We start from the raw sequence: 27,657 nt of genomic DNA on the forward strand, positions 1-27,657 counted from the left end.
GTACTTGATGGATTTATGAAAATGATCTCCTATTCCAACCAATCAATCACTTTATGAAGGAGAGGGCTAAGTGCTTAAACTTCAACGGTTGTTTTTTTTTTTGTCTTATCGCAGATATTCTTGCATATTATGACCCCCAATGACTTTCTCGATAGCATCGGTCTTCTCATGCAGCACACCCCCGTGATGGCGGGCGCTTTTTCTTCAAATGCCACATCAGGTTCCCGTCACGAGGCACGGAATACAAACGAGAAGCCAAGGTCTGGCTTCTTGAAATGAGTTGATAATGTAAATAGCCGCGCAGCATCTCTGTCACCAGTGGTGAAGGTTGAAAAATCGCTGCGAAAACATTAATTAAGTACTGACAGCTAAGAATGAAATTGGAAAGGGGGGAGAGAGAGAAAAAAGATGAAAGGCTAAATTGCCTCATCTGACTGCTCAACAAATTCCCGGTGCAGGGGTGGAGGCATCAAAGACGGACCAGGGGCCGGCGCGTGGCATCTTCTGACTGAGCAGACCGTTGATGCAGCAACAGATGGAGCAACTTCAAGGGCTGCAGCCACAGGAAGAGGAGGTTACACTTGATTGTAGCAAGCACCGCATCTTGTACACTATCCTTGGTCACTGGTGGAAAATCAAAAGCAGTTCCTGTACTTTATATTTCTATCGAGACATCCAGCTTACATCATTTGGGGAGTCTACATTATTTTCTGTGCAATGCACAGTGCTTTATAAATTGCCGTGGCCTTCAGTGACTAGAAATCAATGATACTGCACAAGAAGAGTAATTGTTTAATGTCGGCCTCTTTGCAGCGATCTCAGAATAAATTGCGTTAAAATCTGCATGTTGCTGGCTCCTGTTCTCCTGCCTGTGATGTTTCACACACAGCAGCCAGCCTGTCCTTCAGAGGGAGATGGTTGTGTTTACCAGCAGGTTGTGTTGCACCTCCACGTGTTGCAAACCCTCTAATGAGATTTGGCTTTGATTTCCTCTGCCTTGGGGAGAGAGAGGGGGAGGAGGAGGAGAACTTGGTGAGCGTAAAAACAATGATGGTGTTGTGTCATTTTAAACAGTTGTTCTGATGAATAATTGAAAACCCCGCCAACAACTGACTCCAGGGCTCTCTAGGCTCAGTGATCACCTGAGAGCCAATTAAAGTAGGCTAACATGCATTTTAACACACTTAGACCCGCATGATTTTGGAGTGGTTTGAATTTAAACTCTTTTAAATTAGAGCGATTCAAGTAAAAATCAGCAGGCAGTTAAATTAATGGGCGAGTTCCAGCTGACTTGTTTTAAGTCAACTGTTCTTTGGGCGGTGCAGACTTACATGCCACAAATATACAAGCACAAATACCAAAAGGATAGAATAGCACACAATCTTATGTTAAATTGGAGGAAAATGACTGAAATGTACATGCACAATGACTCCAAACTGAAGATAATTATTAAGCAGACTTCAAAATACCTGATGCGTAATGTTTTACAATATTTAAAAGAAGTTAGATATATTAATTGCTAGGTTTTTATTACTTATTCTCAAGGAGAACATAGGCCTCAAGGAAAACATAGGCCCATGGTATTTGAGGTCATTTCTTCTAAGCTAATTCTGAGCAAAAGGTAGAACGCCAGCAAATCCAATATGGGTAGAGGTCTTATCAGTTTCAGAAGTCCAGATGAAGACTAAAGAGGGCCGAGCGTTTGCAGGCAGGGCCCCGAGGCTCTGGAACAATCTGCGAGTGGGAAATCAGGTCAGCTCACTCAGTAAATTCCCATTTTATATCACACTTTCATCTGAGAGCCTTTCTGGGTTGGCCTTTCATTTTATTTATTTCTTTTTTTGTCTCCATAATAAAAAACCCATTTGCGCTGCCTTCTCTGCATTGTTGTTTTTCACCAAGTTGATTAAATTTATGTTTTTTCTTTATGACATGATAAATGGGGACACACCATTTTCAATTACTAGTCACAGACCATATTCCCCATAGTAATAGCATACCCAGAGGAAACGGGCATTTGATGAATGGCAAAGGTAAAACATGTACTTTTGGTCTAGAGTATTACACATCCTCTGGATGTCTTTCTATGATTTCAATATATAAGAGAGCAGTAGGTTGTGCAGCCGGTGGGATGATACTGTACAAATAAAGGACTTCGCCGATGACCTTTTTACAACAAGAAGAGGGAATTTTATACTGAATTGCACAAAATTAAGACTGCTGATTTTGTCAGCTTTCACGTCAGTTTAACCTGAAAAAACTCGAACCTATCATTTGGATCAAACCAGTGTGTGTTTACGCAAAGTGCAATGCAAATGGAATGGAGAGGCGTCATCCCTCCCTCCATGAACAGGATTTGTAAATCCCGCGTTTCTCAATACTCTGCTGCTGCTGCATTCACTGTCCATGGGAGTGACGTCACAATCTGTCGAAAGCAACGGCGTTCAGCAAATTCTGTCGTTTTTATCGATTTGCCTGCTCACTGCGAACGTGTCAACAGTTAGAGAGTGATATATTTCATTTAATACCTCCCCCCGAAAAAAGCCAATAGTGACAGTGTCAACCATAAATTAAAATTCCAACAAATAGTTCTGTTATTTAAGATTTATTATAATCAAATACTGCAAAATCTCTGTTTGCTTATTTAGACTGATGTTGGTACAGAATACCATCATGTGACCCCCGCAAGTAAAATGTGTACATTAAAAACTTGTAGGAAGCTTGTATTTCCTTTTTTTTCTTGATCATCTGAATGCAGCAAGGCGCGGTGTCAAATAACAGGATGACCATGCTGCGATTGACAAAGACGACTGACCAATCACTGTGGTTGCTACAACATTTTAGAACCAATCGCCGCAGGTTCTGAATACTCTATTGTCCAATCAGATGCAATGGGGCCGGATACAATTTTTGTTGTAGCTCCGCGGCTGTTCACGGGAGATGAATGAAGCGACTAGCTAGTCTCAAATTAGCGACAACAACACCGCAACATGTAAACCAGATACGGGATAATAATAAAAAACACTCCCGGAGCTGCTCACAGTTCCAGCCCCCTCGACTCTGAATGTGTGGCGCATGAACTAAACGGGAAAACCTATTGCTCCAGCGACAGCCTGCTAATAACAGACGTTAGCATGTGTGGGAAGGAGCGGGTGGATGCAGAACCGCAGCTGTCGTAGCTGAATCGACTGACAACACCCCACCACCAGAGGGTAAACCATATTCAGGGACGTTGTTTTTAGGGAAATGCGAATTAAATGAGGCAGTGCGACATTGTGGACGTTAGCTAGCGTAGCTGAAAGTTAGCTTTGCCATTGACATGTAGCCGTCTCCGGTGCAGCGCGTCTACCCAAACTAATGACACGAGGTAAACGTTGTCCTGGATGATGAGCACGTCCGGAATCCCAGAGCTGATACTGTATACAGTCTAGCTAGACGTTAAGTATGATATTCATACACTACTCTGTGTCCTTGTCCTGTGCTTCTTGTACAAACCAACTAACACCATTGTGTTGACCTACTACTACAGGCTGAGGCCACAGTGGCACCATGAACCCGGGCCCGACACACCCCATGAAGCCCAGCTGCGGCGGCAGCAGCAGCAGCATCACCGAGCTGCTGTGTGCCCTGTGCGACAGCAGCCTGTCCGGGGTGTCGTGGAAGCGCCGAGCCCTGGGAGGAGTCTCACGAGAAGGTTTCCGCAGATCTCTGAAGAGGCGCGCCTACGGTGCCCTGCTGTCCAAACTGTTCCAAGACGGCACCAAAGGGTCGTCGTCTTCGTCGGGGCCAAGCGCCACAGCTCGTACGCCGCCCAGGAACAGAGTCCTGATGATAAGTTTTGACCTGCGGGTGGCAGGGTGCAGAGAGGAAGCAGAGAGGTTGGAGGAGCAGCTGGGGCGGCTGCAGGGGGACGTCTCCTCCGGCCTCAGTGAAGTGGACGCAGTCCTGGAGCTCCTTGTGCACCTGGCTGGTTCGGCGCCTCCGACCGCGACGTCTTTCAGCAGGGACTACATGAGGAGAGAGCGGGCCGTGCTGCGGAGGCCTCCACCCTGGGGCTACCAGAGCGAGGAGCTGCAGAGGCTCGAGGCCAGGGCGTGGGGGCTGATTTGTGGGGAGGAATGGGGGGCTTTGGAGAGATCGTACGGAAGTCAGAGGTTGATGGATGCGCCGCCGGGCACAGGGCTGCTGGCTCTGAGGACTAAGTTGGAAGCGGAAGAAAGATTTGAGAGGGAGACCAGGATGACTCTGTTTGGAGCAATGCAGCACACTCGCACTGCAGACATCGACATAAGACTGGACCTGCCTCCTATTCCCAGTAACATTGATGTCACTGGGTTGGCTATCAGGGTAGGACACTGTGGCTTACTATAGTATCAAAGCCAATACACATAGTTTATCTGTATATTTTGTTGTCGTATGGCTAGATAACCATTGCTTGATTGAAATAGAACCTCAGTGTTGTGCAGTGATGTCACAATCAGTTTTATTGGCTGCCCCTGCAGGTCCCCCCCTGTTTAGATCAGTCTGAGGATGAGGGCTTCCAATCAGCCTCCAACTTGACCCCAGACTCTCAGTCCGAGCCCAGCCCCGTTCCAGACATCGATGTATGGGAAGCTGTCCGCACTTTTGAGCCTGGAAGACGCCGCTGTTGGGAGTCTGTTGGATGGTAAGTGGAATGTTGCTTGTGCTGCTGGAGGAAGTTTAAACGCACCTTTATCACAAAGATGTCAAATAACTTCCCAGTGAAGATTTGACCTTAATGTAACCAATTATGTCATCTGCGAAAGGACTGCAACAATTTTCATCACCGGTCAACCTATTATTGATTTAAATGGATGAAGTACATGCTTTATCAATTATCATAATATCAAAAAGAAGTTGGCAATACATTTTCTGTTGAAGCCTAGTAAATATGCTACTATACAAAAACACGGGTATTTTAAAAAACAGTTTAGCAGTTTAGATGTAACATGCAGATACAGAAAAACATTGTGTTGTATCAGAGAGCTCCTCTTGTTGTCACAAACGCCCCTGTGTTTCTACCAAAAGCCCACCAGGGAAAAGCGAGTCTCTCTATCTAACGGAGCGAGGCAGGGAGGCCTTCGACCAGCTCTATCGTCTCTGGGAGGGGGAGATGAGGGTGGTGAGCACTGGTATGCCCTCGCCTGTCCTCCCACTGCCCCTGGACTCTCAGTCACAACTGGTGTCTGACCTCCTCAATGTCCTGATCGGAGTGGCTTCCACAACATTCCCTCTTAACCAGGTGCATTCCATTATCATCGTTTCTCAGGCTCTAATATGCAATAAAAAGAAAAACGATTTGTTTCTTCTACGGCTCCGTCAGACAGAGGAGATACAGTGAATGAAGTCATAAAAGCTCTGATGATAGCATATACTTTTAAAAAAGAGACAATGAGAATCAATGGACACTTCATGCATGTGTGATCATCAAACAAACCCAGATGATTTATAATCAAGTGTTTTTACTTTGTCACAATAAAAATAAGACGTACAAAGTGATCGTGTCAAGCATGTACTCAACTCAGTGGCCATACTGAAATGGATAAAAGATTCTCAGTGACAAAAAAAACAAGAGATGGACACAATACCATGAACACCTTCACAACACAATTTGATACATAGGTCCTTCATCAAGTTGATTTTGTCAGAACTTTCTTCAGATGAACACAGACGTGTTTATTAAACCAAAAGGTGATCTTTGAGACTGTGGATTGTGGTGGTGCGTCATACTGTCTGTGTTGTCTTTGTCCTCCCAGATGGTTTCTGTCTAGGAAGTTCATATCCAGTTCTAATTAAAAAACAATAGGAAGGACAAAAATAACAAACACCTGGTTATGTAATACAGTCTGATATAATACCACCACCATGCCTTCGGGAATCACCAGGGAGGCGACTCTGTGACAGCCTCAACAAAAATTTGATTTATATGAGCTTTACTATGACGGTCTTCACCGCAAGGCTATTTTTATTGGATGTTATTAGCCAGTACGGTTATTCGCCTTTTTTTGTCCACCGTCTGTAAATGTACATAATCTCGTCCCCAGAGTGTGCAGTTTGATGTGAGGCCCGGTGTGTGCGTGTCGGGAGCCTCTCCAGAGAGCGTGTCCCGTCTCTTGGGGGAGCTGGCCCAATACGGCACCTACTACCTGAGGCTCAGTCGCTTCTCTCTGCAGAGTGCCGAAAAGAAGGGCCTAGTTTTCCAGGTTGGTTTGTCTGATCATCATTAACGGCACAGAGGCAGCACATTGTACACCTCCCTGTCTCCATGTGTGTTCTGCATGGAATAGTCGCTACTGGTGTTCTGCTCTGTTCACTTGAATTCAAGATTCTTTGTTTGCAACCAAAGATGCACATAAGCAATTAATTAAACATCTAATATAAATTTAAAAAATAATGCATTATTCAATTCATAAACAATATCCCAAATAATGAAGGTACATTGATATCATTAAAGTCTGCCCATATGCACACTGGAACAGATTTTGCTCTCTGGAATCATTCCTGTGAATACTAGCCATAAAAAGATCCCCCATAAAGTGATGTAATTTATTGGAAACGTTTAAAACAAAAAAGGCCTCGTTCTTTTCACAAAAATATTCTGAATGGGCTTTCAGCAGTCTCATGTAGACCATTTATAAAGCCCAGTTTCCTCAGCTGTTTCTTTTTGAGCAGAACACTCTCCACTTTACTTGACTAATTCAGACTGATTACCTTATAAACTGGAACGAAGACTGCCCCCCTACACTTAAATTGGAAGCATATTAAGACGGCATCACTTCATGGCCTGTATGAACAGCAAGAATGTTGAAAAATCACCTTTCAAGTAAGAAAATGCACAATGTGTAATAAAAAAAAGGGCTTGTGCGTTTATCACACAAGGTAAACAGAGCTTTTCAGTGGTTTTACATCCTAATTGAATTCTTCACAAGTGTTTCTTTCAAAGGCTTTTACAGGTGGTCTGAGGAAGTATCTCCATTACTACAGAGCTTGTGTTCTCAGCACACCACCCACACTCAGCCTGTTGACTATAAGCTTCCTCTTTCGCAAAGTGGGCCGCCAGCTCAGGTGAGGTGAAATCCTTTTCTCTTGTTGGTGTCTCGCGTTCGTTTTCACACTTTTGATCCTCACCCAGTCAAACGCACAGTCGCTGTCCTGACAGCGAGGACCTTGATGCAAATATCATCGGATCAAATAGGATCTCTGCTTTCTTTTAATCTAAGGTACCTGTCAGAGCTGTGCTGTGAAGACGGGCCTTTGGGTGCAGGCCAGGCTACCTTCCCCGTGGTGAGTGCTCTTTTATCTGCTAACTGCAATATGTCATCCATCATTGCTGTGTTTAGCCTATCAGATGGGATGTCAGCTCAGTGCCATGTGGCTCTCCTCAGGGTGTTAAACTGCTGTCCTACCTGTACAATGAAGCGCAGAATAACTGCAGCAACGAGAACTATCCGGTCCTGCTGTCGCTGCTAAAGAACAGCTGTGAACCCTACACAAGGTCAGTCGGTCTCTGTTGCTCATACAGACGTGTCCTACACACAAAATGTATAACCCAATCATGACCTTACCCACTAATATAACCCAAGGACATGACTTTTCTTCACCGATTTGTGGAACTTGCAGCATATTGATCTCTTTTCAACAGACTGTCAGGACTGTGTCTGACTGTTTTCACTGTGCGTCACTTAGGTTTGTGTCTGACTGGGTGTATAACGGCGTGTTCCGAGATGTTCATGGAGAATTCATGATCCAGGTCAACGAAGACTACCTCAGTTTCAGAGGTGAGACAACACACACACACGGCAAAGCATTAACACTTTGGCTACAGTCAGCAGGTTCTGAAAAGGAAAAGCCTGGCCGACAGATTGTCTAGCAGGAAAAAAATAGATTTCATTACAGACACTATTGCCCAGTTGAAGTCGTCCTTGTGTCTATAAAGGACGTCATGAAGTTATTGGATGATAATCAGTGGGATACAGAATCAGCTACCAGAGCCATCTCCACTCAGCAAGCCACGGGGACGAACGCAAATTAATACGGTTCAGTTGGTACACCACGCTGAGTAAAAACAAAACATCTCACGACATAAATGAGTTTTTCCTACATTTCTTCTCTTGTAATTGTCCTTGACAAATCTAATCTGATTGAATATATTTTTAGTCCAATTAATGACTTGACTCCTTGCGGAGTTCATAGGGAAGCGTTGAGACAGGAGATGAGGCTTACAGGGCAGATAAATCCAGACTCGTCTGCTCTCTGCAGGAGCTGCCTGGTTATGTTGCCTTGGTCTCACTGCTCCTCAATGCCACGTCCTGTTTCCTGTCTAGAATAGTTTTTCATTATGAAGACCAGATATTATGGATTTTAATATTTACTGCTTGATATGAAGACATAAATTTGGAAGAGCTAAAGTTAAAACGTATTGAATGTTATGATTAAAGCGGCAACTATTCACTATTTTTTATGCTCAGTTAAACTGATGATTCCTTTTTTTTGAGTTAACAGATTCATAATTTGGTCTAAATACAGCAGAAAAGGGGGGGGTCCCATGATGATATAGGTATAGATATAGATATAAGTGTCTTGTTTTGTCTGACAACAGTCCAAAACTCAAAATAATTGAATTACTATAATGAAACGCCAAGATAAGCAGTTTATTCTGGAAACGTTTGTCATTTTTTGCTTGAATAATTAGTTAAATGATTATTCAATTATTAAGATGGTTAAACTTGTTGCAGCTCTAGTTGCAAAAATAAAACCGTATTGTATAAACATTCTGTCCTAGGAAAAAAACAAGTTTTGTTTGGTAACATTCGTATATCTCATATCGTCTGTTGATTGAACAAAACAATATTTTAGAGGGATGCAGAATAATTGATGATGAAAATATCTTTTAGCTGCAGCTTTAAATGAGTAAATTGCTTATTAGTATAGAATCATTTTATTTGAACCCTGTTACCCAAAAAAGTGATCGCTTTGTTTTGACAGGACTCAATAAATATGGTTTTATATGAATTATTATAGCCTGTCCAAATACTGTGTGTCACGCAACACCCCATTCAAGGTCAGACCATCACCTCGGCTTTGTCTGGCTAAGAGGTTCATTTGCTCATCGGTTACACCTCATCAACTCCTGCAGTGAACCTCTGCACTTCTCGCGCCTGCTTTTTGGAGGACACACAAATGTCATTGTTCTGCTCGAAGTCCGACGGCCAGGGAGGCAATCAGCGGCTAAGCTTCCTTGGCAAGCCGCAGGCTTTCTGTAAAGAGCTCTGGAAGCTCGGTGCATTCATGTTCTCTTATGCTTTTTGCCCAGGATCACTGAGCTAAGCACTAACAATTTCCAAGTGTTAATTCAAGCAGCCAGAGTTTTGCCATCGGCCCGTAAGTCATACTAATAAGGAAAAGTTTTAGGCCCGGTGCGGGCTTGCTATTACTCCACTACTGTTCCATTTTGTGAGAGAGTTGTAATGTTGTCGGAGGCAGAGTGGGCCGGCAAAGAGCTTTGGTCTAATTTCTAGAACAGCATGTAACGGGGCCTCTTCAAATTCCTGCAGACAAACACTTCTGGGTCCAAGGCTACACTCTAATCTCAAAGGATGTGGAGGATTGTGTTCCCATCTTCCTGAAACACATCGCCAATGATGTGTACGTCTGCGGAAAGACCATCAACCTCCTCAAGATCTGCTGCCCACAGGTTTGTTGTGCACATGGCATATAGATACATGAGGTAAATAGGGTGTAAATGGTATTTTATATTTATTCAGTACAAAGAGAATTAAAACTGTTCTTTGTATTGAATAATGCAGCACATCAAGTGAAGTGGTAATCCTTAAAATTACCTTCTTTTTTTTGTCATCTACTGATTCTATTGTACACATGCACATGCAGTTTGGCTCTGACATCAGCAAAATCCACATGTACTCCACCAATGATCCACCTGCCACAACAGTGATTCTACATATTTGGAATTCCATACTGCCTGTAAGGGGTGGGACAAATAATTAATACTGACACATGGCAGATGGGCTCCTGCGTTTTATGTCAATGTAAACTGAATATTTTTGGGTTGTGGACGGTTGTTCAATTTAAGACACCACCTCTGACTTTTTAAAATGTACAAAATGTTGTGTTATAGACAGGTTGAATAATAGATGAATCAAGAAAATGATATCTAGATTTAAGACTCAATTATGAAATGCGTCATTAGCTGCTGCAGTATTGTCTTCAGTGCAATTCAATTTATTTGGATAGCGGCAAATCACAACAGGCATTATATCAAAGCTCTTTGCAGAGGAAGGTCGAGACCTTACAATTTCATAGAGAGAAACCCAAAGGTTCCCATAATGAGGAAGCACTTGGCCACAATGAAGAAAGAAAAAAACTCCCCTTTAACAGGAAGAAACCTCGAGTACAATCAGATTCAGGGGGAGTTAGAAACAGTGGAGAGTGGAGAAAAGGGGGAGGAGTAGAGGGTAGAGAGGGGAGAAAATTATTAATTTCTTATCATGTAAGACGAGGAAGAATTGTCATATAGCCAATAGCCAGGATCATTATTTTTTGGGGCATTCTTTAAAAATTAGATAATCTAATTTACTTAAATGATTAATTGGTCATCAAAATAGTCGCTTAAGAATTTTCTGTCAATTTACTAATTATTCAATTGACAATTCTTTTCAGATCTAGGTATGTTTTTCCAATAAGTAACACAAATTTTAATTGCCTGTGTGACAATGCCATTTGTATTGTGCACAATATATTATTAGTGTATCATTATGAGTCCCCCTGTGATTAAAAAACCCCAAAACAAAACCCTGAAGCATTGGAGTTATAAGCATACGAGCATACAAGTTCTAATGTATGGGAATGGACCCCTCACTGTGGCAGTAGACTTTGCAAATGGAAGTTGGGAGTTTTTATCTAATCTAATTGTGTTCAATTTTCTCACTTCACTCGACTCACCTGCTCTTTTACGGCACGTTTTTCATGCCTCGACCTACCTGACCTGAACCGCAGGGCCCATGCTCCTACATAATTGCCATTGTGTAACTACAGCACTGCTTCTCTGTCTGCTCATTTCCATTATCGCCGTGCGTTATTCTTGGAGAAACTGCTGGATGGCTATGAATACATGTGAAATTATGGATGGAAATATGTGAAGTGAGAAGATGGTCACTAATGTGATGTCTATTGGATAATATAGCAATATGATATGGGTAGTGATATTGTATTTATCTTTTTCAAAATTGAACATTTACAAAATAAAACAACACTTAAATAAAGAGACCCTAACTAATGTAGACGAAATAGGATGAGTGAACAATTAAAATGTTTTAATTAGAATAATACAAAAAATAATTCAAGGGTATTTCACTTATATTGTAAAATGATAAACCATACTGACAAAATCAGACTTACACAGAGGTCCAGTGAGTGTTGGTAAAATGAATGGTTCTCATACAAATTGATATCCAATCACTCATTGGTGGTCACATCTTTTTGTAGTGTGTCCTATGTTCCTGTGACGAAATACGTACTTATTCACACTCAAATCCTGTAAGATGGCTTTGTCCACAACATCTGAAACCCCCATAGAGATTCAATCACCTCACACTATTGGGACGTCAAGGCCAATCCATTTGTTTTTGCTGTTAACTTAAGACATTTTGGTTTAAAATCAAAAGGTTCAGAATTGAGACAAGATTTCAGAATTTCATCTTTTATTTTCTGGTGTTGAAGACCTTTGGACATAGCAACTTTTGTATCAGACCGCCCAATTTTTAGGTAAGCAAAAGTCAAAGATTTATTTCGCTCTGTAGTGCCAGTTGTTTATTTCATTTTAAGGATGTTCCAAATTGTTGTACGCCCAATGTTTGTGCAATGGCTCTGATTCATTTCCCTTCTCTTCTCAGCTTCTGAATGGCTTGTTTGTTTCCCCACAGACAGCTCTCTGGTCTTCGTGTTGGCTCATTGTAACAATAAATGCAGTCTTCACCGGTGAAAGCCAAGGCTGAAACCAAGAGTAACTTGAGGTTACTGTTATCAAAAGAAGTTTGATTACTTATTAAATTGCACAAGAGCATTATAAATGTTTGTGTGTTATTAGCTCAAACACATTGTGCTTGTCTTTACTTGTGATCAGATCACATCTTATGAACAATTTTAATACAAACAAAAAAACAGGTAGTTGCAAAATGTTCACAAACTTTTTGTCTTTCCTGCCTTCATGCTACTGACTTTCTGTTACATCTGTGTCCGCAGCACTACATCTGCTGGTCGGAGCTGCCGGTGCCTCCCATTGCTGTCACGTTCTCCCTTCAGGAGGTGGAGGAGATTGAGAGGGACTGTGCGGTGTACCGCGGACGCATGGAGAGGATCGCCAAGCATAGCGCCATCAGCAGGGAGGAGCAGGTACAGGCAATCTGACATTTCTTTGATGCATTTCTCTTTTTTTTTCTTCGGAAGCCTGAGCTTATGTTAAAATTGCTGCTCCTCCATTTTGTTAGTGAAGACCTTTGCTCACATGTACATAAAGATATAAGAATTTGATTAATGTGCATGTAATGTTAGCAGACATGGCAATCAACATGGTGTATTACCTCAATAAAGACACAACGATGTCTCAGCTTGCTGCTTTAATTTGATTTTTTTTTTTAAATCAAGGGGAAAACTGCAGTAAGAAAAGTCATTACACAGGAATTGTCTCTTATGACAGAGAGATAGGAGTACCTTTTTTAAATTTTTTTTACATAACATGATTCATGATTGTGACATCACCCCTCGAGCACGGAGAATTTCACCAGCAAGTCATTAAAATGATTCAGCTGAAGTGTGAGGCTCTCAGATGCATGATTTGTGTGGCCCTGTGTGGTGTGTGTGCTTTTCGCTGTGCAAGCTGACAAAGGTGAGGAAGGAAAGATGAGCTACAAGGCAGGTGGATGTATTTGTTAATGATGATTTCTTGTCTGTCTATTATTAGGCCCTGCGCACAGAGCAGGCACGCCAGGAGCTGATCAATCAGGTCAGGGAGTCCAAAGCCAAAACTCTGGAAAGCATCCGAGGTTAGTACACACACACACACACACACACACACACACACACACACGTTGCATAAATCATATTTGCCTGTCGACTCTTGACCACGAGAGCTTCCATTTCCGCTTCATTCATTCCTCTCAGGAAATCAGAAGACATTCACTGGAGCAATTGCAAATAGCTTCCAGTACTACAGAATGTAGTCATTGTTGGTACAGCTTTGCAAACGCCTCACCTCATCAAAAGATGTTTAGCAAAGTTGGTCTACATGGGGAAGCTGTGGCTTGGGAGATAGAGTGAGTAATTGGACCAGAGACCCAATAAATGAAAGGTCTGGGGTTCGATCCCAGGCTCTACTTGCTGATATGTCCTTAGGCAAGACGCTGAACCCCTAAATGCCCCCGACAGCCCTAAAGATCTTTGAGTCGTTTATAAGACCAGAAAAAGACTATTCACATGCAGACCTTTCACCAGCACAACTGTGAAGTGATGATATATGAAAATAAATTCTTAGTTTTATTGGAAATTGTCTTAAATTAATGGGTTCTTTGTCCCTTGAATTTGGGAAAAATGAAAAAAACTTGAATTTGATGTTTAAGAAGGTGGGTGGTGGGGGTGGTGATTTGGGGAGGGGGTAAGATGTCCATTGTAATCTCTCTTGCCTTGTGTAGGGCGCCAGGTGTCACAACGTCTGGCTGAAGAGGCCAAGAAGAGGGAGCGTTTTGAGGAGCTGAAACAACACCTGGAGCAGGAGCAAGAGGTAGGAGAATGTGTTTTAAAACTGTATATGCGTTTACAAGAGTCTCATATTCTATATATTGAAAGCAGTTAGATATTAAATCTTTTTTTTTTTAAATCAAAGCAAATTTGGCTTTGTTTTAGAAGCTTAAAGGAGTTTATGTTTTTCTGTGTGTGTGTGTGTGTGTGTGTGTGTGTGTGTGTGTGTGTGTGTGTGTGTGTGTGTGTGTGTGTGTGTGTGTGTGTGTGTGTGTGTGTGTGTGTGTGTGTGTGTGTGTGTGTGTGTGTGTGTGTGTGTGTGTGTGTGTGTGTGTGTGTGTGTGTTTGGCACCAGTGGCGAAGCTCAGCCAAGAAGAAGCAGGTGGATGACGATTTCAGCTTTGCCAGAGAGCTGAGGGACAGAGAGAAGCGGCTACAAGCCCTGGAGGAGCAGCTGGAGCAGAGAGCCAGGTCCAACTGCCTTTACAGCCCCCGACAGAGATGATAATGTTTTATTGATGACTGATTAATCTCTGTTTAGATTTTATTTCATACTTGAATATATTGGCTATTTGCACATAGCATGACGGGACATCATTTCTGCCTTTTGGGGATATTTCATTGGGTGGACCTTTGCCAAATGTCCATGCAGTTGGGATAACTGGGATGCCACCACCCCCACCCCACCCCACCACCATGAGCTAATGTTATCAGAGCCTGTAATGCAAACACTACATTACTATGCATGTGGGACTTTCCATACGAAGGCTCAGAGCTTCTGTTTAGGTTTAAGTAAACATCTGTCATCTGCAGGTTTTCATCCAGCCCGTTGCCGCCCCTCCACCATTATTTACACTCGTAAAGATTCAACATTTAAATACCAAGTGTATTTGAGAAATGCTGAGTAAATATTTCATGTTTGGTGTAAAAATGAAACGTTTGTAAAGGAAGTGCTTAGATTTCATGTTTGACAGACCTCTGCTGGTTAACTGATCATAGATCACCAAAGTGGCTGACAATAGGTTGCTCAAAGCAGAGTCATACATATTCACACACTGACATATGGCAGGTCAGTATGCAGGAATCCCCCATAAAGCACATGCTCAAGTATGAACTGATTCCCGAGAATATTCACTGAGATTTTAATATAAGTTATTCAGTATTCAGAAAACACCTACAATTTTTGTTGGCAAAATTTAAGAACATAATCTGTGCTAAAGAGAATAATCTTCGTGATTTTGAATGGATACTAATATTTTTTTTATATTTAGTCTTTATCTGAGTATGAAGGTAACAAGAGCAAAGCCACCCAATGGCTGAATGGTGTTGTTTGGGGTAAAAAAGGGGGAACAAACCCATGAATTGGAAACTCAATTTACATAAATCTGAAAAAGAGCTCAATTATTGACTTGTCGCTTGTGTGTGTTTCTTCTCTCAAATTGTAGGAAAGAGCTGATTGCTCAGTACAGCCGCCTTTCAGAGGAAGCAGCCCACAGAGAGAGGCGGGCCATGTGGAGGGTGCAGCGAATGAGACTTGACGAAGCCCGTGCTCAGTTCTTCATTCACGACAGACAGCGCATCGAGGTCTGAAGATCACACACACAGAAGAAAAAATTTTGAGGTGACTGAATAGATAATGTGGTTATGGTAAGTCAGGTGATTTTAACTAAAGCTCTTGTGACTTGCAGGGAATGCTAGAGAAATATCCCTTAGGCCAGGAGAGACCTCCTGTGGAAGTATTGCCACCTGTTCCCTCAACACAACAACCAACACTGGTATAACTACACTTTGGTTCTTGGACATTTTTCTCCACATTTCTACGCACTTCTAAAGTCCATCCTTTACGCATCCTTAAGTTATTTTCTATTCTTAACAGGTATCTTCCAGTCAGGAGCTGCCAGAGCAGCAGCCAGCTGAGACCCAAGAAGCTGACGCTATACCATCACCACCACCTGACCCATCCTCATGTGACCCTGCCCTCATCTCTGACGACGTCGATATCAACGATTTTCTCCCCAAGTCACCAAATCCTGACAGTCAGCAAGTGGATACGGCCCTACAGGAGATTGGGTCTGACCTACCTGAAGTGTGCCCTACAGCACAACTAGTTGACTATGACTTCTGCGCCCCCTTTAGTCCACTTGAGGGTATCGCTGCCCAGGCCCCAGTTCAGCCCCGGCCTCGCTGGGGACCTGCTGTCCAGCCTGACCTGATCCAAAACCACCCCTCTTTTTCTCACATCCCCATTGGAGAGAATATATCTCAAGTCCAGGAGAATGTCCCCAAAACCAGTCCCTTTGGTCAAGCTTCTAAATCCAGCTTTCCTCTGGGCCAGTATACCCCAGAGGAGACCCAAAACACATCTAAAGCCAGTGTTTACAGACGTCCTTCTCGAGCTGCCGCACATGAAGTAGACGGTACCGGGTCAACCACAGACGACAAGCAAAAAGAAGTTGCCCCTGTGGCAGAACAGGACACTGAAATGGGCCCTTTGGAAAGGAGAGTAGGCATAAAAGAAGTTGAAACTGTTGAGCCTAAAAAAGAAGATGATGTGGTTGTTACTGCGCTCTCCACCACACCAGGGCAAGACAAAAGTGAGCACAAAGTAGTGACAAATATTTCTGACTGTGGTGATGGGCTGAAATCACTTGAGGCAAACACTCAGAACAGATTAGATGCTCAAGACAATGTTGATAAAAATATGACTTTGCCAAACATTCAGGGTCATGTCTCCAGTGCACACCTAAAGGTTGGAGAGCTGGTTTCTGATGTTGTTGCCCCTCAACCATCAGCCAGTGTCCACGGACACTCATCTGATGCTCACATAAAGGTTGGACAGTTTGCGTCAGAGGTGACTGCTCCTCTTTTGTCTCCTCACATCCATGGTCATGCCACAGATTCCCACATCGAGATTAGACAACACGTTTCAGAAGTCGGTGCTCCTCTGCCCTCCCCCAGTGTTCACGGCCAGTCTTCTGATGCTCACATAAAAGTTGGGGAAAATGTCTCAGAATTTATCGCTCCTCTTCCTACTCCGAACATCCACGGCCATGCCTCAGATGCCCACCTCAAAGTCGGGGGCCTTATTTCAACCGTAGTCGCCCCACTGCCCTCGCCTAATGTCCATGGTCACAGTTCAGATGCTCACATCAAAGTTGGGGAAAATGTTTCAGACGTTGTTGCACCACTTCCTACTCCGAGTATCCACGGTCACTCTTCTGATGCCAATATTAAAGTGGGTGAATTTGTTTCCAACATATCTGAAGCAAGACCTCTAGGCAGTAAGCATGGGCACGCCTCAGACTGCGCGCTTCAGTCCGGCTGTGTGGTGTCTGGCGTTGAGCCGACCGTGTCCCCTCTGCCTGGAAGCTCTTATGGTCACTCCTCTGACTCAGCGTTAGGTACTGGATGTGCAGTTTCAGGGGTTGAACCCAAACGTCTCCCTCTACCTGGCAGTGCCCATGGCCACTCCTCCGACTCAGCGTTAGGTACTGGATGTGCAGTTACAGGAGTTGAACCCAAACGTCTCCCTCTACCTGGCAGTGCCCATGGCCACTCCTCCGACTCAGCGTTAGGTACTGGATGTGCAGTTACAGGAGTTGAACCCAAACGTCTCCCTCTACCTGGCAGTGCCCATGGTCACTCCTCCGACTCAGCGTTAGGTACTGGATGTGCAGTTTCAGGAGTTGAACCCAAACGTCTCCCTCTACCTGGCAGTGCCCATGGTCACTCCTCCGACTCAGCGTTAGGTACTGGATGTGCAGTTACAGGAGTTGAACCCAAACGTCTCCCTCTACCTGGCAGTGCCCATGGTCACTCCTCCGACTCAGCGTTAGGTACTGGATGTGCAGTTTCAGGAGTTGAACCCAAACGTTCCCCACTACCGGGCAGCGCCTACGGCCACTCCTCAGATTCTTCACTCGGAGTGGGATGTGTGGTGAAGAGCAAAGATTGTGGAGATCAGCAGAAAATGGAGGACAATGATGGTGGTAAAGGTATTGAATAATACTATGTGATGTACAACACCTTCTGCAGTTGTAAGGTTGACTGAAGTGATGCTGAAGATCATATTGCTTTATTACCCATTACCTTTATCTAGCCCTAATGGTTATTGTCAGTAAATCTGTTGATTATTATTTGATTAATCGTTAAATGGCTTCAATAGAAAATGTCAGAGGATACAGAAGAACAAAGGTGTTTTGTTTCCAGTACAGTTTATAACGATGCAAAAATCCTCACGTTAAAGAACCTTTACCCCCCCAAAAATTGTGATTTTTGCTTCATGACTGAATTAATTACCAAAATAGTTGCCAATTAATTTTCTGTCCATGCAATAACTAATAAATCAGCAAATCGTTTCAGCTTTTGATATTTGCTCTGTAATCTAACCAAAATCAAACGCCTTTTCAAGACTTAGGAGACTTTAGTCCCTAACAAATACGACGTCACTGTCTATGTCTCTCGCTCTCTTTAGGTCCTGGTGAGCAGCTGGTCGAGGGCCTGGGGTCCTGGGCTGCTGGCTTCGGTCTGTCGCCTGGAGAACAGTCTGAGCAGGAATACCTCTTGGCTTTGTCTGCTCAGTACGAGGTGGACCTCTATGAAGACTGCTACAACCTAATGGGTGAGTTTAAATCATATGACTGGCTCAAACTTAATAGTGTACGTGGGTAAACAACCCGAGAACTGTAGTGCCCATAAAGGACAACTTATAGTTTACAGCCATGATGCTGGACAGTTGGGTCCGGACATTTTCTGTAATTTGCCATTCACATATGAGGAACGCAGCAGGAGATTGTCCGAGTCTGATGTGTTCATAACAGCAGGAACATTCAGGCAAGAGGGGCACCTGGGTAGAGCGCCTACTCGCTTGCCATGGATCTTATGGAGATTTTCCTGCTGTATTCTATTATGTTTTATGAGTTATTATTGATAAAAAGAATACAATTAAATAATTTTCCCTCTTCAAAAAATGTCATCTTGCTCATCCTGTCTGCATTATTTAATGAAAGACTTAAAAATAAAGCATGAAATAGAAAATAATAATTCAGATAAAACTAAATTAGATGCGGAGCACTGAACGCCTAAGCAACACGGCAATATACAGTAAATGTCTGTTAGTTTACGTCTGGTATGAAAAATAATATGGTGCCCTGATCTTATTAAAGTAATTGAAAATATTTATGTGGTCAGGCAGAAATAACTTAGTGAGAAATTACATCTTCTGAAATACAAAATATCAGGTCATATTGCAGAGAATTAAAAATGATTCATCTCAACAGCGCAGGAGCGTACTTTGTGTAAATGTAAAAAAAAAAGAAGCATTTTTTTTACATGCCCGGGAGTGATGCTTTTCTAGAGGCTGTTAAATATTCACTTCATCAGCAGGTACAGGCGTTGCATAAAAAGCAGTGATATTTCATAAAGGTATTAAGTCTGGCTCATGTTAGAATGCATCATGCTTCGCTGAAGTAATATTCTGTCTGTTTGTAGTTCAGTCATGCTGCTATTATTCATGTCTGTTTCCAAGGTCTCTGTGAAATCAATCAGAATCTACTTAGCCAAATACATCTTCCACATCGCTGATCAAAGTCGAAGCCCTAATTATTTAGGGAGTTTTGCTATAAATATAAAAAAGTCAAGACAAAAATAACTGTAACAACTTGTGTATCTAATGCTGTTCAGTGAAATCACCTCCTGGTAAATACTTTTGTATCGTATTTGTCTTGATGGTGTCAGATCAATCTTGATTCAAATCTAAGCTCATTTTAAGTTCTTAGTTTTATGGTTGTAACTAATGGCTATTTTCATGATAAATTAATTGGTTGTGTCTATTTTTTTAATTCAGTATTTCTGACCTGGAAATATTGAGTTCAATGTTACAGAAAACAACAAATATCAGCATTTGAGGAAATTACATTTTTTGGCATTTTCACTTAAAATAAATTAAATTATCAATAAATGAGTTACAGTGTTTACAGATTAATAGTTTTAGCTCTGTATCTGTAATCATTTAATAAATGTTTCTAAAATCCACCATCTATTCTGGAAAAATAAATGACTTACTCATTTCAAGTCTTCTTTTTCGTTCGGCTACGCGAGACCATATTTTCTTTGTGGGATTATAAACCAGCAGAGTTTTCCACAGTCGTGAAAGTGATATGTATTCAGCAACATACCTGTCATCTCCCTCTCACACAGCCTCGTCTCCCGAGTGTCAGCTGCTGAAGCAGGTGACTCGGGGCCCCTGGGGCCTTCCGATGGACCCCACACTCCGCAGAGCTACAGACACCACCGCGGTCCAACTCAGCGAGATGGTGTCCCTGCCAGTTCTGATAAAACACTCTGTCACCGCACCGCTCATCACACAGTGAGTGTCTGTCTGACAGAAAGCAGCAGGAGGAGAGAGCTGGTTTAAACACATTGTATTTGTAAGTGTTGAGCAATTTGAAACAGAGACCCCGCTACATTGCCCCTCAGAAGACCCCTCCATTGTGCCAGCTTACACTGCGACAGACAGAAGAAACCACACTGCTTTTTCGGACGGCATGCCGACATTCTGGAATTAGAGGCACGATTTGAAATACAACAGCGTCATCGCGCTTTTACACAGACACCAATTTGGCTCTGTGACTACCTCCGCTGCCGGCTTGACGGCAGATTTAAACATGGCCCTCACCTCCCCAGCGTCATCGATTTGACACAGAATTTAACTTAAACTGTAGCTAAGTGCATATTGTGCAGTGTGGAAATAATTTAAATTCTTATTACATCCCATCATTGCAGGATCCTTGTTCTGTTTGAAATTCCATCAGAAGTCCAGATAAGCTTGTCAGTCCTCCTTACCCATAATGTTTCTGCACACTATGCAGTTTAGTGTGAGTGTGTGTGCCCGTGTGTGTGTGTGTGTGTGTTTGTGTAAAAAAAAAAGAAGCCTTCTCATCCCTTTCTTCACACTATATTGTACTATATTGTATACTGTATATTTAGCATTGGAATTCATAACTCTAAATTGTTGTTAAAACCATTTTATCCTATGCCCCAACTCTATTTTTTATCTCTTTCCCGCTGACTGGTCAGTGAAAAATGAACATTCCGTAAACCCATCCTCTTATAGAAATGTAAATTGCGAAGGAATAATTTAAAGTAATGGGATGGAGGAGGTCATGCTTAAAGTAGAATAAGAATATTCCCTGAGCTTCCTACGGATCTGATGGCTATCATTCCCACAACCTGTATCAAATTTTGTGAGTCAGCATCATTTTCATTTCTAATCTTGGTCATTTTCTCCTCCACCTTCCTTCTCCAGTGTGTCTTTGGTGAACAAAGCGGTGGTGGACTACTTCTTTGTGGAGCTGGGAGTGGAAAGACACTTTGAAGCGCTGCGTCACTTCCTGCTGATGGAGGACGGCGAGTTCGCGCAGTCCCTCAGTGACCTGCTCTTTGAAAAGGTGAGGTTCTTTCGGAATGAGGTGACGTGGTATTTTTCTTAAGTTTATCGCATTCTAGGAGAGGACAAGAAATTATGTCTTTGAATACAACACCTGGAGAATATTTACAAACTGTAATACCTTTTTCTAGAGTCCAGGAGCATTGTGGTTATACTGCAACCACAAGCTTAAGAACTAGCTATACTAGCTTAAGAAAAGGATGGCCATTTTTAGAGCCGTTTAATCAGTATATTCTTGTTAATGATAAATAATAATGTCTGAGAGGTGTCACTTACAAACCACAGAGTTATCACCCCCAACTCTGCAGTTCTCCCCAGCAACAAGAAGCATTTCACTTCATCGTCTTCGCTTTGCCACCTGCAAAGCTCTAAAAACCAACAGTTTATCTGAGTGCAGCACATTTCACATGAGCAGGGGAAGGGGGTTAAAGGAAATATCTGAACTAGTTGGTGAACATAGTATAGTGTTTAAGCCCCAGTGTGTAATTTTCTGGCGGCATCTGGTGGTAAAGTTGCAAACCGCAACCAACTGAGCGACCGACATGGGACACTTTATGGTGGCCCACCGTTGATTTAATTTCCGGTTTTCGGCAGAGCTGGAAATCCAACGAGAATGCAACGTATTGTGCAACAACCGTATTCAACGCGACGTAGCAATGGAGACTTAAACATAGGTTGGGTCCACGTCATGTAACTATATTTAACCCGTCCAAGTCAAAGAAAAAACATTTCTTTCTTGCAGGTGATTATACATGTATGAACACGTAGTTATGGACCAATATATTCAATTTCTGTGAACAAGTTCTTCTAAATATTACACACTGTAGCCAAAACGGAGCCAAAATGAGATTGAGGAGTGTATATACTATTGTTGGATGGATGTAAACAGACTCCAAATTAATGCTAATGTTGATCGGTATCTGCCAGATGAGCATGACATTAACCATATGAATTTTACACAAATGGCCAAAAACTCAAGTAGTGCAGGTTTAATCCTTATCGATGCTCAGACGTGTTCATAGTTATTGTATTTTTGTGTCTCTCGCGCATGTGTGGACAAAACTATGAAGTCAGAAAATGGTGTCAAACAGTGTAGTGCTGCGTTAACTTATGCAACTAATGAGGGTAGAGACACACTCTGCGACTTATTTTGACAAACCGAGAATTCATCATCACATGGAATAAACAATGTAATGAGATGTTATTATGACGATACAAAAGCAGTTGGCATTGCCTTGTATACAGTGTGCAGGGCATCGCCCCTTTTCTTTTATGTACGACTTCTGTTTTTTTTCTTTTGCGTCATGTGATGCGTCGCTGCCAGATTTCTCGACTAGGTACGTCACCTGCCAAGCTTCCTGGCTTGAAGTAACAATCGCAGCTTTTGCTCCCACCTTGTTGCCGCTCTGCAGAAACATTCATGTACATCTGTCTCGAGAGGCCCAGAGAAAACAGAGACAGCTTTTGTTGCAGCCAAAGACCACAGCAGCCGATTTCACTGATTGGCACGCCATCAGTCGGAAAGGGAAGTAATCATTTGCAATCAGCGGCCTGCTGTGTTTGTTTTCAAATGATTACTTGCCAAGTTGAATGTGCCGATCGCACATTTTGAAACTACAGGTGTGCAGAGGTACGGGCTGTTATCCTTGTTTGACTTTGTGTTTTTATCTGACGCGTCTCCTTCCCAACCAGCTGGGCAGTGGGCAGACTCCCGGTGAGCTGCTGACCCCCTTGGTCCTGAACTCCATCCTCAGCAAGGCCCTGCAGTACAGCTTACACGGGGACACGCCCTTGGCCGGCAACTTCACCTTCGCCCTGCGCTTCTTCCCCGAGACCTTTCACCCACATGCCCCCGACTCTCTCAACTGTCTCGAGCTACGCTACAAGGTGAGCCGTGTGTTTTACAGTGAGTAAGAGTGTGTGTGTGTGTGTGTGTCTGAGAGTGTGTGTTTGTGCTTCAAGAGCGCCATCTTGAACGTGACAAGCTGTCATCTTTTGACAAACTGCTCTGGAAATGGAGAATTAGCTTATCGCGCTCTTAAAACAGTTGAACCCAATAGATTGATCGGCGCTGGGTCTGTTGGATGACATGCAAAGTGACTAATGCTGCACACATTGTCCTTGTCCCTCCCTGTGTTCGAACCCCTGCCCTCTCTCTCTCATGACTGTTCTCTTACCCTCCTGAATCTCTCCCTCCTCTCTCCCATCTTTCTCTCATGTGTTTTGCGTCACTCTTTCTCGCCCCATATGTTTGCCCCCCCCCATTCCTCTTCACTTCTACCCACATCTCACCAATCCTCTCACCTCCTATAACAACATCTCTACTTTCACACCTCTCCATCGCCTCCTCCGTCACTCTCCCTTTACCTGTGTCCCCCTCCCCCCTTCCCAACTCACACTCAATCGCTCTCACACCTTCACAAACTATTTTGTTTTTCTTTCTTTCCGTCCCGTCATCTCCCAGGTGGACTGGCCGCTGAACATCATCATCACGGACAGCTGCATGAACAAGTACAACCGCCTGTTCTCGTTCCTGCTGCAGCTCAAACACATGGTGTGGAGCCTCCGCGACGTGTGGTTCCACCTCAAGAGAACAGGTGAGGCGATGGGAGCAGTCGATCCAGGCTCGGCTCAGACTCCGCCATACCTCCTGAGAAGGACGAGTTCCGATTGGTTCTTTCGGGGCCTCAACTGTTTATGAAATATTCATAGAGGGGGATTTAGCAATTCCTTTGTTTTATTTATACGAGGCAACTCTCACACCAGTGGGACAGTTGTAAAACGGTGCACTTCAGTGGGTTACATAATATTGATCAGCAAAACGCTGTGTACAAACTCAATAAATATGTGTCCTCGTGTGTAAAAACATTTCAAGTATTTACAGGTTTAGAAGGATGTAAACCTCACCGATTATAGCATTAACATTTCTGATCATATGGGGCAAATGTGGTCGATTCTTTTTCTATAAACTCAGAATCTATAAGGAGAACTAACATGACCACACTAGGAAACAAAAGTGCATGAAAACACGATTAACGAATGTCTGACTGTATCTCAACTATAGCCTAAACTATCGCTTTCATTACTTATTCATTTTTTATTGATTTTAGCCTTAAAGTAAAAATAAATGCTACATGAATGTTTATAAAAGAAAAGGAAATGAATCATAGTCAGCAAAACATTTTGATTAATGATAAATTAGTGGATAAAAGAAACAAGAGTAACAGATAAAATCCGTTATTGTTAGAAAATAATTAATGGATAGTCATGCAAGCTTTTAGAAATGATGTAAAAGTGGACTGAGTTCTCTAGTAAGTACTAAATGTCTGTTATGCCAACACAAACCCTTTTTAAGAAGAGCCCAGAGATATTTCATTTACAACGGTACGAAAGGGAAACGCAGTGAATCATCACATTTCTGTTTGTCACGGAGAACCGACCGTGACTCGCTCCCGTGTTCGCCTCCTCCCTCAGCGCTGGTGAAAGGTGCCGGTCGCTCAGTGCAGTTCCATCAGCTACAGCTCTACAGACACGAGATGCAGCACTTTGTCAAGGTGATCCAGGGATACATCGCCAACCAGATCCTGCAAGTGTCGTGGAGCGAGTTCACCGCCAAGCTGGCCGGCGCCAGCGACCTGGACGCCATCCACCGCACACACGCCGACTACCTCAACAGAGCCATCTTCAGGTTAGGTTCGGGACTGCGCAGGTTACAGTATTCATTGCAGTACAATGCTTGCTGTCATCGCTGGGCACACGTGATTTATTGCATTCAACAAGAAGACAATTTGGAACAGGACTGAGTGTCCTTGTCTCCCCTTGAAGTCGATGCATTTTAAACTGTTGAGCATTTTAAATAATTGCACATGCATGTATTTTCAAATTATCAGCTTTTAGCCTGTGTACCCCATGTGAGAGAACAGACTGTATGTACAAACAGCATTTAAAAGTACACGCTGTATTCTGTACAACAAAACTCATCACAAAGCTTGGGCCGTTCACTTCGGGGAGTCGCACCACACTCATGACTCATGTATTTGGCCCCTTTTTAAATTGTATTTCCCTAGAATTGTGTTACTTTTATGGGATTTTGCAGTAACACATCAAACATCTCATGTTAGTGTATGACGATCTGTTGAATGAACGTTGTGACACATGACCATCAAAAACCTCTGGTGTTGTCATCAAGTTAATTGTTTTGTTTTCCATCAACCAAATCTGAACATGGTCACAAAATGACATTTTTACCTTAAAGTTGGCTAAGTTGATTAAACCATGAGTTAACTAAAAGAAAACATCTACTAGCCACAGCTCTTGACTAATCGATAAATCAAGATAGTTATCAATAATTGCAGACCCAGACCCTCCGCATGCAGAGGGAGTCAAATGTCTTCACAGGGTTTTGTGAAGAAGTGTTGTTAACAAGACAATCCAGTCCAATATCGGTATTGGTAGCTGATACTCACATAAAACTGATGTTTGTGATGAATTATAAATATGTATTAATGTAATATTTTAAGCCCATAGCCGACATGCTGTTGCACAAATGAGTGAAATAATGAATTATGATTCAAACAGCTATCTCCCTCCATTCTCTTGTACTTTTGAACTCGTGTATAGCAATCCACTTTCTAGCAGTTGGTCAACTGCTTAGAGATTTAAATCTAATGCATTTTTCTATGGATTCTTTTCTCCCCTTCTGATAAAAGGTGTTGTGTGGTTTTCTACAGCCTCATGTAAACTCATAATACCACCAGTGATAATCATGATAATAATTATCATGAAAAAAAGCTTTAGTACCAGCATTGGCAGATGCTATTGAATCAGAACTGGAATAAACCGTATCGCTGAATCTATACCTGGTTTTACATCAGGAAGCAAATTTAAATCAGCAGGAGTTTTAAGGTGAACAACGCAGGAGAGTGAAACGGTTTCTTCAGGCTCTGCACGTGAACAGCAAGTCGAAGAGGCACGATGTGCACCCGCCATTTCACATTGAATTGATTCCGCCTCATCTTAACAAGTCGATCAGAATTCCAGTGGGATCTCGGTGGGAAACTTTTGAACCCGATGAACGATTCAATCTCATTAAGGAGACGTTGTCACGATCACACCCTTCTGTGTGTAATGTCAGGACGCCTGAAGAGTCATTTCAAAGCCCTCGACTCTCTCTCGCTCTCTCTTCGCTTCACCAGGGGTTTGCTGACGGAGAAAGCGGCTCCGGTCATGAACATCATCCACAGCATCTTCAGCCTGATCCTCAAGTTCCGGGCGCAGCTGATCGCGCAGGCCTGGGACAGCCAGCACGGCGAGGCGGTGCACCCCAGCTTCGTCGCCATGCAGCAGTCATACAACACCTTCAAGTATTACTCGCACTTCCTTTTCAAAGGTGAGGACGCCGAAAAACTGTTTCACATCTGGTTTAATGGCTATTTAGTCACGTGTTTTATTTGCATTCGCCCACTTAAGTTCTAGTGGGAAGCGGTTTCGTCAGATATATTTTAATTGAGCAGCTTTAATAACAATCAGACATTAATGACTTTAGAAATAACTGCAGCTGCAGCTTTGAGGAGCTCCTACAGACTTGAGGCAGAAACATTGAAGTAGATTGTGTAGTTTTATTTTTGTAATGTTTTAAACAATGGCTTTCGTTGTTTGAACCGTGTACATTAAAGCCCTTCCTCTCTGTTCTGTTTTTTTTGATAAGTCACCTTTTGTTCTCGTTTGCGATATCATTTTTTTGTATGTGAGGAAAAACTGATTCAACCACCGTCTCTTTTCTTCCCTCAGTGGTGACCAAGCTGGTTAACCGAGGCTACCAGCCCCATCTGGAGGATTTCCTCCTTCGCATCAACTTCAACAACTACTACAAAGACTCCTGATCTCTGTGCTGGTGTGTGTGTGAATAAGTTTCACATGAGCTTAATGTCACAATTTCACCTAAATTTGATTTCTGTTAAATACCTATCCAATGCACGTCAATACAGATAATCTGACGTATGTGATGAATGGAGTTATTCTGGCCATCATCCGTCTGCAGGATACATTAAAACCCACCTGGATGGTGTGTGTTGAGGAAGGGTTTGACATTGAGAGCACATTATGTAATCACCTCACATCGCCGTGCATGATGTGAACTCCAGGCCCGCTGCTTGATTAATTAGACTGCTTCTAAAATTTGTATGCTGCCAAAGTTTTGTAATTGCGACGAAGGTAACGCCTGTAATGAACCGTAATGCCTCCCGTGCTCAGGTGCGTCTCCAGCTGTGCAGATTTAAGTTGCGTTAAAAAAGAAACATTTGTATGTATGCAAGTATATGTAAATAGTGAAGGCAAATGCTTTGTTTAATAAATGCTCTATTCTTTGCCGTTGATCTTTTAAGTTCTTTTGTGATGTAAAGGAAAGAATTCCATTTGGAAAACTATGACAATATGAAGTG

General features: G+C 42.7%; 1 protein-coding gene across 2 annotated transcripts; it reads left to right on the forward strand.

The window, feature by feature from the left end:
• The first annotated feature begins 2,891 nt into the window (after positions 1 to 2,891).
• tubgcp6 (tubulin, gamma complex associated protein 6) lies at positions 2,892 to 27,589 on the forward strand. Of its 2 annotated transcripts, XM_035642714.2 has the most exons (25): positions 2,899 to 3,212; positions 3,530 to 4,347; positions 4,503 to 4,666; positions 5,050 to 5,263; positions 6,066 to 6,224; positions 6,965 to 7,086; positions 7,242 to 7,305; positions 7,407 to 7,516; positions 7,708 to 7,799; positions 9,576 to 9,715; positions 12,280 to 12,429; positions 12,998 to 13,079; positions 13,725 to 13,813; positions 14,126 to 14,241; positions 15,216 to 15,354; positions 15,459 to 15,545; positions 15,647 to 17,765; positions 18,245 to 18,391; positions 19,969 to 20,137; positions 21,077 to 21,218; positions 22,910 to 23,104; positions 23,682 to 23,814; positions 24,692 to 24,905; positions 26,413 to 26,606; positions 27,008 to 27,589. In XM_035642714.2, the coding sequence occupies exons 2-25, from the start codon at positions 3,550 to 3,552 to the stop codon at positions 27,097 to 27,099; spliced, it is 5,931 nt and encodes a 1,976-aa protein (XP_035498607.2). In that variant the 5' UTR covers positions 2,899 to 3,212; positions 3,530 to 3,549; the 3' UTR covers positions 27,100 to 27,589. The 2 variants fall into 2 exon arrangements, with proteins under 2 accessions (XP_035498609.2, XP_035498607.2); XM_035642716.2 differs by lacking the exons at positions 22,910 to 23,104; positions 23,682 to 23,814; positions 24,692 to 24,905; positions 26,413 to 26,606; positions 27,008 to 27,589 and adding an exon at positions 22,630 to 22,903 and having other exon boundaries at positions 2,892 to 3,212.
• The last annotated feature ends 68 nt before the right edge of the window (positions 27,590 to 27,657 follow it).

The sequence above is a fragment of the Scophthalmus maximus genome, chromosome 7 (genome assembly GCF_022379125.1).
Source record: "Scophthalmus maximus strain ysfricsl-2021 chromosome 7, ASM2237912v1, whole genome shotgun sequence".
In the NCBI taxonomy this organism is placed as follows: Eukaryota; Metazoa; Chordata; class Actinopteri; order Pleuronectiformes; family Scophthalmidae; genus Scophthalmus; species Scophthalmus maximus.

Bases quoted from the DNA above. Each gene is read 5' to 3' on its own strand.
- tubgcp6 (XM_035642714.2), top strand. From the start codon at position 3,550: ATGAACCCGGGCCCGACACACCCCATGAAGCCCAGCTGCGGCGGCAGC. The intron at 13,814-14,125 runs GTAGGAGAATGT...GTTTGGCACCAG, and splicing joins ACCTGGAGCAGGAGCAAGAG to TGGCGAAGCTCAGCCAAGAA. The intron at 14,242-15,215 runs GTCCAACTGCCT...CTCAAATTGTAG, and splicing joins CAGCTGGAGCAGAGAGCCAG to GAAAGAGCTGATTGCTCAGT.